The sequence below is a fragment of the Cephus cinctus genome, unplaced genomic scaffold (genome assembly GCF_000341935.2).
Source record: "Cephus cinctus unplaced genomic scaffold, Ccin1 Ccin1_scaffold0017, whole genome shotgun sequence".
Classification (NCBI taxonomy): domain Eukaryota; kingdom Metazoa; phylum Arthropoda; class Insecta; order Hymenoptera; family Cephidae; genus Cephus; species Cephus cinctus.
The window spans coordinates 31,628-47,217 of NW_014332765.1; the positions used below are offsets into that span (position 1 = coordinate 31,628).

General features: G+C 39.6%; 2 protein-coding genes across 2 annotated transcripts in view; both read right to left on the reverse strand.

The window, feature by feature from the left end:
• LOC107265201 overlaps nucleotides 1-15,590 on the reverse strand; it is a 280,971-nt gene that overhangs the window by 18,620 nt on the left and 246,761 nt on the right. The window contains exons 28-29 of the mRNA XM_025082561.1: nucleotides 15,074-15,175; nucleotides 10,794-10,865 (exon numbers count right to left, since the gene is read on the reverse strand). Of these exons, the coding sequence (XP_024938329.1) occupies nucleotides 10,794-10,865; nucleotides 15,074-15,175 (174 nt within the window). The remainder of the gene's footprint in view (nucleotides 1-10,793; nucleotides 10,866-15,073; nucleotides 15,176-15,590) is intronic.
• On the reverse strand, nucleotides 1,025-2,287 carry LOC112493988 (UV excision repair protein RAD23 homolog B-like). The gene is made up of 2 exons (XM_025082567.1): nucleotides 1,597-2,287; nucleotides 1,025-1,529 (listed from the first exon to the last, which is right to left on the reverse strand). Exons 1-2 carry the CDS (start codon nucleotides 2,039-2,041, stop codon nucleotides 1,186-1,188), a joined length of 789 nt encoding a protein of 262 aa, XP_024938335.1. The 5' UTR covers nucleotides 2,042-2,287; the 3' UTR covers nucleotides 1,025-1,185.

Here is a 15,590-nt window from a genome sequence, read left to right on the forward strand (position 1 = left end):
TCCAGGCAATTCTATGAATTCCTGTGAGTGTTACGGAGGTGTAGTGCTGTGTCTTAGTGCAGTGCTCACCAGAGTGTCCTTTGGATACAGTTTTCGGCCTCCACGGATTAGCTGCACCAGCTCCGGTGAGGATTCCCAATTTATTAATTGGTGAAGGGATCTCGATAGATAATTAAGATTCGTTCTGATACGTTCTCGGCTCGTCGCTCTCTGTCTCTCGCACTATTTGCCGGACTCTTACTCCGACCCTCTCTACCTCAAACCTAGCAGCCTGAGCGGCCGTGCATTTCCGTAACCGTCCGCTCCCATTCGTGTATCCAGTTGCGTTTGCTGATTTTACGCGACCCCAAAGATCAGCACCTACGGTTGCGTTTCTCGATTTTACGCGTCCTCAAAAATCGACAGGATCCGTTAAGCTATCGCCTCGTATGATAGGTTCCGTCAGAGTTCTCATTCTTGGTGGAGTTGGGCCTGTTCCACCCCAACTCCCAGTTTATACCGGCTCGTCAGTTCCCGGTGAAAAAGGAATTGGGTGGCGCCCGCCTGGCTTGCGGATGCACGAACGACGGGTGGACGGCCGAAGGTAACGTAGGTTGGTTCTCGAAGATAGTCGTTCCCGTATGTTTTGCTATCGGTGTCGGGTCAAGTTAAAAAATTACGTTACAATATATATATATATATTCATCGAATAACTGAAAACCTAATTTATAGATTGATTTCTTTTTTTCTTTTCTCTCTGCTTTTTGTTAAAGAAAGTTTAATTAATAAATTTGTTTCAAGTTCACAATTAAAAGAATCGTTACAATAATAAATATATATTATGCCTCCGAAAATTATTATTATTATTATTATTATTATTATTATTATTATTATTATTATTATTATTATTATTATTATTATTATTATTATTATTATTATTATTATTATTATTATTATTATTATTATTATTATTATTATTATTATTATTATTATTATTATTATTATTATTATTATTATTATTATTATTATTATTATTATTATTATTATTATCATCATCTAAATCCTACATTCCCACCTTAGGTTTAAAAAGGTTAATTTGGCAAAGGATGAGTAAAAGAGGGACACATTATAACAGTAAAAAACATGTTTTTATTATTATTATCATTATTATACAAATTATTCTTAATACTACTACTATTACTAGACTTATATAGGAATATTTTTGACCGCCTCCTTAATGTTTAATAAATTTTCCAATACTTCCTGTACCTTTGGAGACATTAAAAGCATATCACTCTTGGAGTGTGTATCGAAAACCGTAGTAGTAGTAGTAGTAGTGGTAGTAGTGTTGGTGGTCATAACCTGTTCCTCCGTAGGGGGTAACGGTGACGAAGCAGGCTCCATTTTTGTCGTTATCTCAGCATCGTGGAAAATGATAATTACAGGAGGCTGAGAAATCTTCTGCGGAATCGTGAGCTGCGCACATTCAGCGTCCAACTGCTGACGCATAACGGCTATATCATCCAGATTGTAGGATTTTATACTATAAACTTAAATAATAAATGTAAAATTAAATTCTTTTTAATAAAAAATATATAATATAGTTACAGTACCTACCACTTTTAGACTCTACTTCCTCCTCGTACAGTCTTTTCACGCCTCGTTGTGGTTGAGGAGTAAATGATGCTGGTACTGGTGGTGTTAATGATAATGATTGTTGTGGTAGTGGTGGCTGTATTGGCAACAATGAGGGAGCTGGTGATGGTGGTGATGATGACGATGATGGTGATGGAGGTGACGACGATGGTGTCGATGCTAATATCGATGCCGGTTGCTCATGAATGACAGCCGTTGTCACTATAATCGTAGACGATTTTATTTCAATAGCTGTGAATAAATTTATGACATTAGTACGAGCTTTATTAGATAGAGAAGTAGAAGTATATGAGCTACCACTTGGGTACCACTTACGATTTCTAATCATCCGCACTCGATTATCACGATCTTCACCACGAATTTTTAATATTTCGTGACATAATTCTATAGTTGCCTGGTGGTCCATGCAGCCCTTTTTATACTACTGGACTATTTTTGGTATCTTCGCGTTTTCAAAAATCCTGCGTACTACCCTCAAATCTCTATCAGGCTCATTCGCCCGATGAAACTCCTGGCACATCAAATCCATCAGGAGAGATGTAGCAGGGTGGTGGTGTAAAATTTTCTTAGGTCGCACGCCATTATGTTGTTATTCGTTTATTTTGGATACTGTCACTTTGAGATGTTTGTAGTTAATACTGAAGTGCTGCACCATTTCAATCCGCTATTCATAAAAAGAGGATGAACTACCCCTACCACACAGTGGTCAAAAATGTGACCATCCCTTCCACAGATCTACGAGTTTTTTTCTTATTATTGAACAATGGGTAATGCAATAGGTCCTAGGATTTTTAGGGGGTGGTGCAGTTTTAGATAACGGCCTTGGGAAAAAATCGTGCACGCCCAGTTTAAGAAGATAAACGTTACAGACTGTGAACACTTTATTTATTTTTTTATTATTCCTTAAAAAGTGTACATAGTCGTAGGACATTACCATAGTCTAAAATTAGATAAATTTACAACATACTGTATGGTACTGAATCGTAGTTATCGACTAATCGTCGCTTCACAAAATTACTCTTAAACGTTCTTGTTTCGTTTCGTGTAATGACATCGTGCATTTTGTTTCGACTTAAAGATTTATAAAAAAGAATTATCTCCAAATCTCCTTCGGGAGAGAGATCAGTAGTTGCAAAAGATTTTAATGTGTCAAAGTTGATGCTTTCCGTATTTACATAGTTAAGACATAGTTAACTTTACAAATGTAATTGGTAACACCTTTAGAGATTTCAACTTTGTACGCAGAGCATTTGGGACCACACGATGTAAACTCGCTTGTATAGATACCTTGTCCGTAATCTTCTAATTCGTCGGTTAAATCGCCTAAATTCGTCCCTGTTTCTAAATCTTTAGAATCAGAAGTGCTCGACCGAATGAAAATAATACTATCCGTATCGTAATACAAGCATTGTCTACCAATCTTCTTAAGGAGAGCATACAGTCGTAGTCTAGCCTGAGCTGTTGTGTACGCGGCAATCGCAACGTTCGTAATTCTCGAGGGTTCGATAGCATCATTTGTGTTACACCAGTTAACATATACCACATCATCGCTTATCGGGAGAACACTAAGTATTTCCTTTTTAGGATCACTAACTGTATCGAGGAATGTGTGGCCATTGGTTACAATCGTTGTTTTTGGTTGATTTTCACGCTGACCAAATTTCCTCCAGAATGAATTTAGACATAATTTTGCAACGGCTCGCAATCCTGAGTTTTTCGCTACGCGCTCACGATTGAGTGCAGTTCTTTCAGCCTTTTTGTAATCATCAAGATACTTCTGTTTGCTCTCCTCCTCGATGCACGCTACAGGCCAACCCGAAGATTCCTGTTTTACCTTCAAGAATGTATCAATATAATCGACGAACAAACCACCTCTACGTGTACTAGAATCGTACTGACTAACCTCGTATGGCCATATTTCTTCAATTTTCGTGATGATATAACCCATACTGACTGCTTTCTGAAGTTCAACAGAAACCCACGTACCCGTAAAAGCCCTATCTTCCGAATTTTCATGTGTACAAAGATTCTGATTTAACTCATCACAACAAGAACGACGTAGCACGAATATTAATTTACCACGCATTCTTACAGGTAAAACAGGATGATACAAATTTCTCAGCGATAAAACAGTATATTTTACCAGCCCTTGAACTTTTGATATGTCATTATCATCGCCTGTAGCCTCTTTACACTCGTCATCTATATACACTACAGGATGTCCCACGGGGAAGTTGTCGTAATTATTTACAGTGAGATAGAGCGAGATAACATCGAGGTATCGAATCTGTTCTCCCTCGTTAACCTTATAGTATGTTTGAGTGTTACCCGTGCGATACCCGTAGAACGCGTGCCTCGGAGCGCCCATGTAGGGTAATTGGAACGGGCCGATGCTTGGGCTAACCTCGCTGCCGATAGTGCCAACATTGGCATCCAAGCTTGGTCCAATCACCGAGCAAGTCTTGGATGATAACCACATGCCAATGTTGGCAGTCAACATTGTTCCTACGAACCTCCAGCTTCCTACGAAGGACGACTAAAATCTCGAGTGTCGAGTGTCCTCGAGAGATCACCTGGCGCCCAACAGAATTCTCTTATCGTGTGTCGGGTTGTAAAATACCGAAAACAATTGAGAAAAAATTATCCGGCGTTTTGTATACTTTTTATACTAATTATGTATTATACTAAATAATTATGTATATACTAATTAAGTATATTTTATACTTTGTAACGTAATTCTTTTCCTTGACCCGACACCGATAGCAAACATACGAGAGCGAACTATCTTCGAGAACCAACCTACGTTACCTTCAGCCGTCCACCCGTCATTCGTGCATCCGCAAGCCAGGCGGGCGCCAGTCAATTCTTTTTCACCGGGAACTGACGAGCCGGTATAAACTGGGAGTTGGATTCGAACAGGCCCAACTCCACCAAGAATGAGAGCTCTGACGGAACCTATCATACGAGGCGATAGCTTAACGGATCCTGTCGATTTTTGAGGACGCGTAAAATCGAGAAACGCACCCGTAGGTGCTGATCTTTGGGGTCGCGTAAAATCAGCAAACGCAACTGGATACACGAACGGGAGCAGACAGTTACGGAAATGCACGGCCGCTCAGGCTGCTACGTTTGAGGTAGAGAGGGTCGGAGTAAGAGTCCGGCAAATAGTGCGAGAGACAGAGAGCGACGAACCGAGAACGTACCAGAACGAATCTTAATTGTCTATCGAGATCCCTTCACCAATTAATAAATTGGGAGTCCTCACTGGAGCTGTTGCAGCTAATCCGTGGAGGCCGAGAACTGTATCCAAAGGACACTCTGGTGAGCACTGCACTAAGACACAGCACTACACCTCCGTAACACTCACAGGAATTCATAGAATTGCCTGGATATCGCGAGAACAACGCGAGAACTGTACGAATCGAGAACTTGCTATACCGTAGCGAAACACGGCAAGAAAAACTATCAACAGATAGCACGGGAGCACGGCCAGCCCGTGACACCTCGGTCGGTGCCCCGAGACATACTGCTTTGACAACAGCCAAATCCGAGAACTAATCATTCAGATTGGTCGAGAGCCTTATAACCGATAACTCTTCTATCTCCTTCGAGCCGTCCCTTTAAACCAAATCGAGAGCGTTCCTTAACGAATCGGTACGTCACTTCTGGAGATCCTCCACGGCCGCTTCCCCAGGGCATCGGGCGACAGCTGAGCACCACATCCCTAACTCGCGCAGGAAGTTCCTCTCCTGCCCTTAACCGTATCAAAACTACCTCCGGCCGCTCTGCAGCCTTTTGCCCATCTCCAGCGGGGCGCCGGTATTTCATCCGGGCTTCTGCCGGTCGGTGGAGACGTCTCCGTCGGGTACTCTCCTCTGCCGGGCAACTCGGTACGTCGAGACTATCTCCCCACGGCAGACTCGAGCACCTCGACCTCAACTAAACAATAATGAAATCTTACGAGAGCCTTGACATAACTATTCGAATCAACCCGAGAGCGTAGCTTCTGAGCAGGGTGGCGACCCCAAAGGAACCAGAAATCGAGAACGTTATCTGTATCGGTAACCGGAGTCGCCTTGGGACCGTGATTCGAAAAATCACGTCATAACTTTTATACTAATTTAGTTTACTGAGATTTTTGTTGTGGGAAATAACGTCGCAATTCATCGAGCTCGCTTGAGGAATGTGACATCTTCGATGTCAATATTGCGTCAAACCAAAGATATACTGACCACTTCATAGTATTACATAGTTTTTCGACTCTTGATATTTTTATAAGGAGCTGTTTAACAGACACACGTAATAATTGACAGACCGGCAAATTTGATGGTATCAGTTGCGATGTAAGGCAAAGGAGCAACTGTTCGATTCGCCATCTCTGGGCGAACGCTATAACTTGGTCGAATCTGCACAATGTGATCGCGGTATTTGGGACTAGGTGTCCATACCTGGCCATCGCACAGGAAAAAACGTAAGATAATGTAAGCGCTTGATCAATGAACAGACTCCACTAGACCATAAAATGTTATGGTCTAGCGCTTATGTTAAGTCTTACGTTTTTTCCTGTGCGTCGCCCGAAGGCCATTCTACAATGCAACGGGACACGGGACACGGAATACGTAACATGGCGCGATATTAAATTGTATATTTGCAAAATTCCATTGGATACTCCAATTAAGATAGAGAAAGTTGTTTTTAAAACCGAGCGTTTACTAAATCTCTACGATTTTGGCTACGTCTTGGACATAGCACGATACGGAATACGGTTGCGAGGGTCATTAGGTATTTTATGGATCACGGAGCGTGATGAGTAGCATCGAGCATGCCCCGTTCCGTGCACCGTAACGGGCTTCTGCGAAAAAAACAATTGCTCCGCCAATATTTTCATTCGTGAAATGTCATTACCTGTCATCTGTCATTACCAACTCTATAGAAGAGGTCATTATTATCAATATCGTTAGAGAAATTAAATTTCTCTACGATAAAAGGCATCATGACTTTAAAAATGAAGTAATGATTTACTTGTTTAAATGAATAAACGCATATACAATTTTGTAAAATATTTATACAGGGCGAATCACGAATCGTGATCAGTAGAGATTACTTTGTTATTAGCAGTCCGATCGGAAAAAACTTTATCAGCTTTTGCATGGCTTTTTAATGTTTTTTCAAGGTTATCTTGAATTTTTTGCAACTGAACATATAATTTTTGTACTCCTGTCTGTTAGAGGATTTCAAGGCGAATTCGGCACATGTAAGGACATGAAATTTTTTTCATCTGGTTCGAGAGAAAATTAAAAAACTTTACATCACAAGGAGAATCACAGCTACGCCCTTATTACGCATCCAATGTTGTTAGCAAGTCAAAATTTACCAATCTTCATTGTAGCAATGTTCAAAATGGTGTCCACGAGCTGCAATGCACTCACGTAGACGGCGAACAAAAGATTGTTTTGCATTTTTTATGGCCTCTACACTGATGGTTCAGCATGCATCCACAGTCCTTGTGATTCTCCTTGTGATACAAAGTTTTTTAATTTTCTTTCGAACCAGATGAAAAAAATTTCATATCCTTACATGTGCCGTATCCGTCTTGAAATCCTCTAACAGACAGGCGTAAAAAATTATATGTTCAGTTGCAAAAAATTCGAGGTAACCTTGAAAAAACATTAAAAAAAGAGTTGACCAGTAAGTTTTCATTATCACGCTAAAGCTCTCTTGAAACCATGCAAAAGCTGACGAAAACATTTTCAATCAGACTGCTAATAACAAAGTAATCTCTACTGATCACGATTCGTGATTCACTCTATATATTGATAAATAATGACAGGTAACAGATAATGACATTTTGTAGCCGTCACCTGTTGGAAGCACGCACCCTGAGCAACAGTGGGTGAAAACCAACTAGGAAAGGCATTTCCAAGGGCATACCATTGAAGGAGGTCACCAAGGGCAGGCAGAAGCATGTCCTTTAAACAGTAAACACTCCTCAAGGGCCTTAGGAACCAGCATAGGGTGCCGACCTCGATAAGGCCACCCAACTAGAAAAGGCATTTCCAAGGGCGTACCATTGAATGAGGTACCAAAGGGCAGGCAGGAACATGCCCTATGAACGGTAGACACCACGGTCCTTAGGAACCAGCATTGAGTGCCAACCTTGCCAAGGTCACCCGAGGACACACCAACATCCAAAGGACAACTGCACCAAGAGACCATACCATTAAAAGGCCTCAAGGAAAAGGGACAGTGAAACAACTTTGGATAAGTAACGAGACAATCCGAAGGGCAAACCTTCGCATGGTCCCCACCCTCAAAGATAAACCGGGACCTAAAGGACGACCTATGTTGCGAACCCAAGGTTATCGGAGGGAGGCCAGACTTATTGCGAGGCAAAGTAGAACCCCGAGAGAGCATCACCACTAAGTTAGAAATTTCTAGCATAAGGCATTAGCATTAATGAATAGTCATGTAAAACCCCTGATGGGGGGCGAATAGTATAAAAGGAGCGCCGTTTCCACCAAGGATTCAGTATCAACAAGAACCTGAACATGTAACAAGTGTAGTAAAAGTCTCCAAGTGAATAAAAAGTTTTGACAGTATATTAATTAAGCTCTGTGTACAACATTATTTCGACCCGGCCAGCCCTATGGACTTTGAATACGGATATAACTGTGTCACCGATAGGGAAATCAGGGCATCAAACCGAAAATAGCCGGGGCGCAGGAAAGAACTTCAACACAACTACAGGGTGGTTGAACTCTGAGGTGGAGAAGGAGATTCACACCGCGTAAATATTAGAAGGTTCTGCCAATTTGGGCCGTATAACACAATTGGGTGGCGACCGTAATAGCAAAGAATGTGCGTGGGGAAAGGAGCCCCGCAAAGTGTTCGGCACTTTGTGGCGACAACGTACCTGTATTGTAGTCAACCCTAGGGCCAGCAAATAGCTGAACGTCTAAGGGCGCATCGGGAGTGAGGAACAACCCGGATAAGATAGTACACGCGTACAAACGGCTACTCCACAATCTACGGCAAGGAGCACGAAGACTCTGAAATCTACGTCCAGGACAACGAAGACCCCAAAATCTACGGCGAGGAACACGAAGGCTCGAAAATCCACGTCCAGGAAGACGAAGACTCTAAAATCTACATCCGGGATCACGGAAATCTATAGCAGGAATACTTCGGCTTCTAACTTGTAATGAAAAATAGCATTGTAATATATTTTAGCCACCTTGTACGGGTTTGCGTCTGACAGAACGCTTACCTCAAAACAATTGCGAATCGTGAGTTCGGCGTGAAGCTGCACGAAGCTAAGGCGCTCCTCCAGTATCAGGAATTTGTCAAAAACTGAGAAAATTTCGGACGCAAATATCTCTCTTATTATGTGGGCAATCCGTCCGAATTTTTTTTCATCTCTATTATTTTTTCTTGCTCTACAACTTTTGCATTTAACTTTTTTCAATATCATTTGAAATGACAAAGATAATTTTTTTTATTTGCGACCGGAAGTTAAGCGAACAATAATAATATGCCCATTCGATGCGCAATCAAAAAATATTCAATGGTTGTGACATCAGATTTTCGAAATTGTGCACCGTGTCACCGCAAATCTCAAACGTGCATCTGGGCTGATACACTCTGTATATAATTTTATAATAAATAATCATTGATCACAGTAATAAGTTATCATTGTTATACGTCTTGTTATTAATGAACTCAAGTGAACGGAATTACACTCAGCAAATCTAGTAAAAAAAAATTGTTATAAATGAGACTTAATTTTATTTTCTGAGATTACTATGTAATTTAAAAATGTTTTCTTCAACAGCGGAGCGAAAACGGGCAATTCTCGATTGATCAAACGTGAAGGATTGAAAAGTTGAATATTTCAATGAAATCAAAACAAATCAATATTTCTAACAACTGTAATTTTCATTTTGGAAAAAGATGTAAAACAATCTACGTTGCATTGTTAAATTTAAAAAAATGCACTTTTCAGAATACGATTTTCATTGTGATTTTTCATAAATTGTAATATTTCTTATTCGATGCATTATGCTAGAGTCATTTTAAATGTGCATTCTCAAGAAGTTTCAATGTAATGTTCGTATAACTTTTAAATTGTGGTTATGGTTACTTCAGGGGAGCTTCGCCCCCCCCCCCGAAACCCCTCGCCAGGGGCTTCACCCCCTGCACCCCTATCGGGGGCTTTGCCCCCTGAACACCCTTCCACCTCTGTGAACGCATTGCCCGAGTTACTAAATTAATCTGCTGGATTGCACCGAACCGAGAATCACCCACTACGCGGAAACTCGCGTTTCCTCCGCTGTTGAAGAAAATTGTATGTGAACCTCGAGAAAAAACAGGCGTTTGCGCCGGAAACACCCGTTTTCGCTCTCAGTCCACATATACTATTGTTTGCAAACTCAGGAGATGTGACTTAAATAATTGAAAACAATTCACTGCTGGATGGCCCGCAACACGAATACCAAACCTCGTTGAAAATGGTGATCTAAAAATGTTAAACTTCCCTTATGAACTGACAATGGAAGATTAACTGTTTTGGGTCACCAGTACCTCTAGAATTACTGCAAGGCTGAAATGTAGTTGCTAATTGGTCAATCGAGGTATGACCGACTAGTACAGCGCTAATAATGTGTCGGATTTTTATAAAATATATTTAGAGAACAATGAAAAATGTAAAAAAGACTACATGACAGTAGAAAATGTTCTGAAGAACTTGAATTAATCTGCGTCCATAATACACAACGCAACCAAGGACTTCATAAAGCATATTGCATATAACATGTTCACAGACATGCATACATTAATTCTCGTTTACGCAATTGTTATCGGAAATAGGACATGTATGTATGTGTACACGCGACGGTAAATATGTCTATCCAAAATTCCGGATGAACACTGAACTGATTGAGTTTAAATTTAGATAAAAAATTATGTTCCGAGTATTGATAGAGTAATATTAAAAAATGGGCCACGCATAGAGCTTGAAAATTCTGTATTTATGACATTAATTTATTTTTACGAGATCTGCATTAAATTTGATCGTATGATTCGCGAGGTCATGTGTTAAAACATATATGTTTCAAACATGTACAATGTATGTATTTCATGCAGTTTTTCCTAAACCATACCTCATCATAACTGGCGCCTAAAAGTGAATCCAAGTTGACAGCTAATATCATGTCTCCAACTTGTAACCCCGCCTAGAAATGAAAATTAATAGATTATAATACACACAATACAATAAAATTATAGATATACGGTGTTAGATAAATCTCAAGACAAACGAGAAGGAGGTGATTCTTTAATAGACATTCATAGGATTATCGAAATTACGGCTTTCCCTTCTCAAAATCAAATTCAAGAAATTTGTCTTTAAAAAATTCGCTGATGGAATACAAGCAAAGTAGGCTGCATAAATAAGTATGTTACGTGGTGCGTTAAAACACTTATACACTTTTTTTTAGTGCGTATTAGTGATAGATGTATTGAAAGGACACACGAAGAACGTATTGTCTGTAAGAAGTGTATAATTTTGATTTTTAAATTTAATTTTTAATCTGCATTAAATTTGTTACACATTTAAATCTGCGTTAGTACTGTAACTCACCACGTACAACGCATATAATTCGTGTTAAATTAATGCCTGTAGAAATGAACTACATACTTTAGAGTAAACGACACACCATTCTTTTAACGCATATGATAAAATTACTCACTCATTATATATTTTATTTATACATTGTATCTTATCGATATTTTCAAAAATAAACGTGTACAATTTCGAAATATATATGTCAGAATGGTTTTATGAAGGAATTAATTAGATATTATGACCTAATCCTGGGGTCAGTCGAACACAGATCAGAAGTCAGTCTCAAGAAATCTAAACTAATACTTCGGGGAGGGTTTTCTGAAATGAGGGAACACGGAGTAGAATACACTAAATTATAATTATTAAGAACTTCAGGTACAAAGAAAAAGAAGACAAATAAAATCGGAAACAAACTCAAAATATAAGTAGTAGTATAGCTTTGGGAGTTCTGGACCAGGATTCCTGTAACCGACATTTACCGACACTTTAGAACCTTCGAAGGTAGGTGTCCGTGCTAAGTTGCCGTGGTAAGCTCTACGATTTCCGGAAATAACATCACTGAGACCCCTATTTTCTAGGAATTTATGGGGCGATTCTAGGAATTTTACTTTGAATGCTATGAATTTCACGTTCGATTCTAGGAATTGCACACGATTGAAAATCTTCTAGAAGCTTCGACGGTTCGCGTCCGTTCTAAGTCGCGGAGGATCGCTCCTACAGCCGACGGTCCTCTTGCGTGACGATTCGAGGCAGCCCCTTGCCCCCCACCCCGGAGAGCCTTCTAGAAGCTTCGATGAACCCCCTCGCATCCCCGTGTAAATTCGTGCAAGTTTCGAACGGTAGCCCTCAGCCGGTTTGACTTCGAATGTTATATCGCATGGTCGCGGCAGCTTCCTCATCCCACGGAGAAGCTTCGCGAAACCCAACCCCCCAGCCTCGTGCAGGTTTGTGCAAGTCGAAACGCTTCTCGCAACCTTTCTGTAGGCGCAGTGGCGGGTTCAAAGTCATCTACGTTCCAGAGAAATCTATACAGTGGGTATAGATTTGGGTGGGTATAGATGGGCTTGGGTGCACCTAAGCCTAATCTGCTACACATGTGCAGCTGCTAATCCGGAAATTTCGTATATAAGAAACTCCCTCTTATTTTTCATCCTTTGTTCGGCTTATTCGAATTTGCAAATGACGTTTCGTACGTAAGTATTGCTTAGACTTTCGAAGTAAGCGTATTTCAGTCACGAATAAAAGTGCAGTAGTTGTTGAATTGAACGATGGACAAAAAAGGCAGCCGAGATAATCGTGGACGACCGGACCGTCATAGGAAAAGGAAGTTCCGGGGGAATGCAACAACAACCGAAACCGATTCGATTTTCAAGTCAACTTCAGCCCAAAAATGACGGCATGGCCAGAATGATGAAGTTTCGCGGGATAGGGATAGTAGTTATGTGATTTTCATTTTCTTTACGGTATTTATGGCAATGAGGCATATACGGAGTGTAAAAAATGTTACAAGGAAGTGAAATTTGAATAAAAAAATTTAACTGGGCTCAAACATGATAAGCCGTTCAACGCAGAAGTTTTAGCAGTCATCCGACCCATATACGAAGATGTGGCCAAAGAAGAATTGCTGGAGAGATGTCTGGGGGCCTACACACAAAACGGCAATGAGTTTTTCAATGCTACACTCTGGAGCTGGGCCCCAAAACATCTGCATTGTGGTCTTTCCTCGTTTGAAATCGCTACATACATAGCGAGCTGCTTTTGTAACGAGGGATTCCCCCCAATCCTGAGAATTATGTGTGCTATGGGTCTGCGCATTGGTTACGAGGCTCACAATCTTGCAGCTACGCGCGACGACGAGCGCATGAAGCGTGCTGAAAGGAGATCATCTTTCGGGGTCCAAGAAGCACGAAATGCTGAGAGAGAGGCTAGGAGTGCTCAATACATTTCTACTTGAGGAAGAAAGACCCCAATATGGCGCCGGAATAGCCGATTGAGCGTAAGTGACTGAAATCAACGATTATTTCTATCGATTCGTACCGAAACTTTAAATGCGTTTTTCTCGAAACCACAATTTTTACACTTGTGCCCACGATATCTCAGGAACTACTGAACCGATTCATCTAAAATTTTCCCAAGGTATTCAGAATATACTTCGCTATAGCTCCTACTACGGAGAATAGTCTACATAAAAAATTACGATCTGTACAACTTTAGGAAGACTGACAAAAGCTGCTAAATTCAAACAAATTCGTTGTCGTGTCACCATTTTGTGATTTTTAAATTTTTCAATGCGACCGCAGTACCGTCTATAAAGGGTCATCTGAAAAACCAGAATACACATGAATTTTTTGTTCCAGATCAGTCAAAAGGTCGCAATCGTGAATACCAATGAAATATAGCGCCTTGCGATCCAGCACAGCGAGTGAGTACGACGCACTGAAATGACTTTGAAAAATTTGTACAAGCAGACAAAGTGTCATTAAATATGTATGCAAAAGGACTTTTTAATAGGTCTTACGATTTCAGCACAATAAATTCATGAAAATTCATTGAAAAAATTCAGATAAAATGTATCTCCCCCCTTAAGGAGGTACAAGATTTTAAAGATTAAGATAAAACGACTGTTTTTATACTCGTTCATCGCTGGCATGTCGACATTATACAAGTGAGTTTATGTTTCGATAATGTCACATCACCGAGAGCCAACGCCGCAAGTATAATATCGTCCCGATTATCAAACAACAGTTGCATTAATCCTAAGATGTAGTCGAATACCAACTGTCAGCATACAAAACTTCATATTATCTTTATTACCGAACTCTATAACTTTCCTAGCGTTCCTCGAACTCAAACTCAAGACATTATTAATAATATTGATCACTTACAATAGTAAATCTTGTTCTTAATACTACGGAAAAGTATATTATTATATATTTTAGAAGCAATTTCTTGTTGTGAAGATTAAAATAGTATTCGAAGAAAATGAAGGATAGCTTACAACAAAAGTAATACCGGCCTCAAAAATGTAAACACTAAATGGCTTTACTTTCATACATTTCAACAGTAGATTATCTTTTGCACCACGTAAAGAATTTTTCCATGATAGAGAAATTCAAATAATGAAAATGATTCAAGTTACACCTCAGTTCATTCTAATGTGCATTGTATTTGAAAGGTTTTCTGAAAACGAATGATATAAACTCCCTCTTACATGAAAAAACGCTCATATCAGATGTCATCCTAGGTCGTCTATGGAAAGAGACTATTTTAAAATCTCATTAAAAAATTCTCCTACTTACGGTGCTCTCCTCTGACAGGCAACTAGTTTCGAGACTATCTTTTGAAGACAGATTCGAGCACCTCGACCCAAACTTAACAAAACAAATCTTTCCGACATCATTGGCATAACCGTGTACAAATCTATCCGAAGGAAACCAAAAAGCGTGAACGTTATACGAAAGAATAGCTGGAGTCATCTTGTGACCGTAAATTGAAAAATCACGTCACATAAGATATAACACTTTGGACAGTAATATATTTTAATCAACCTCCTTCTCTGTGTACAGCTAAAGGTATTCTAGAAGTATTCAAGGTATTTTCGATGTTCATATGATAAATTTGTTATTTATAGTAAAATAAAGCATAGGTGTAAGATGATATTCGTTAAATGGTATTGTCCCCGTTAAGTATCACATTTTAACCCATTTTGTTTTACAAGTATAGTATAGAATTGTTAGAATAGAACTCTTTTAGAATACATAAATGAGAAAGTCATCTATTTAATGACTACAACCATGTAGTCTGCAAGTATCTCACCTGTTCAGCGGCACTGCCTTCTTGAATATCCGAAACAAATATTCCTTGTCCAACTTCGGCGTGCTTGCCTTCGATGATCATAATACCCAAACCATATTGACCCTACAAAAAGACAATTGATTTTTACCAAGAACATGTAAGATATATTACTCAATTAGAATTATCACGGAATGATATTAGATCAAGAATTATAAGTGAGATTTCAACAATTACAGAATTAACAACTACGCGATGAAAAATTGTTATCAGTGATTATTCTACTTGTATAAAATGAATTTTCAAAAGAGCGTGATATCCACTGATGGTATGATGGAAAACGATCCAAATCCCGGTCTCCTAATAGACATTTTTATTTTTATAAGATCTGGGCTTGACTTTGTCCCAACTAGACCAGCGTTTATATATAAATATAAAATAAGGGTTGCAACCCTTTGGGTCATAAACACACCTCATATCTTCGACTTCTTATGACAAATATTTTCCACTTGGTTTTATTAAAAAATATTAATTAGAAGTC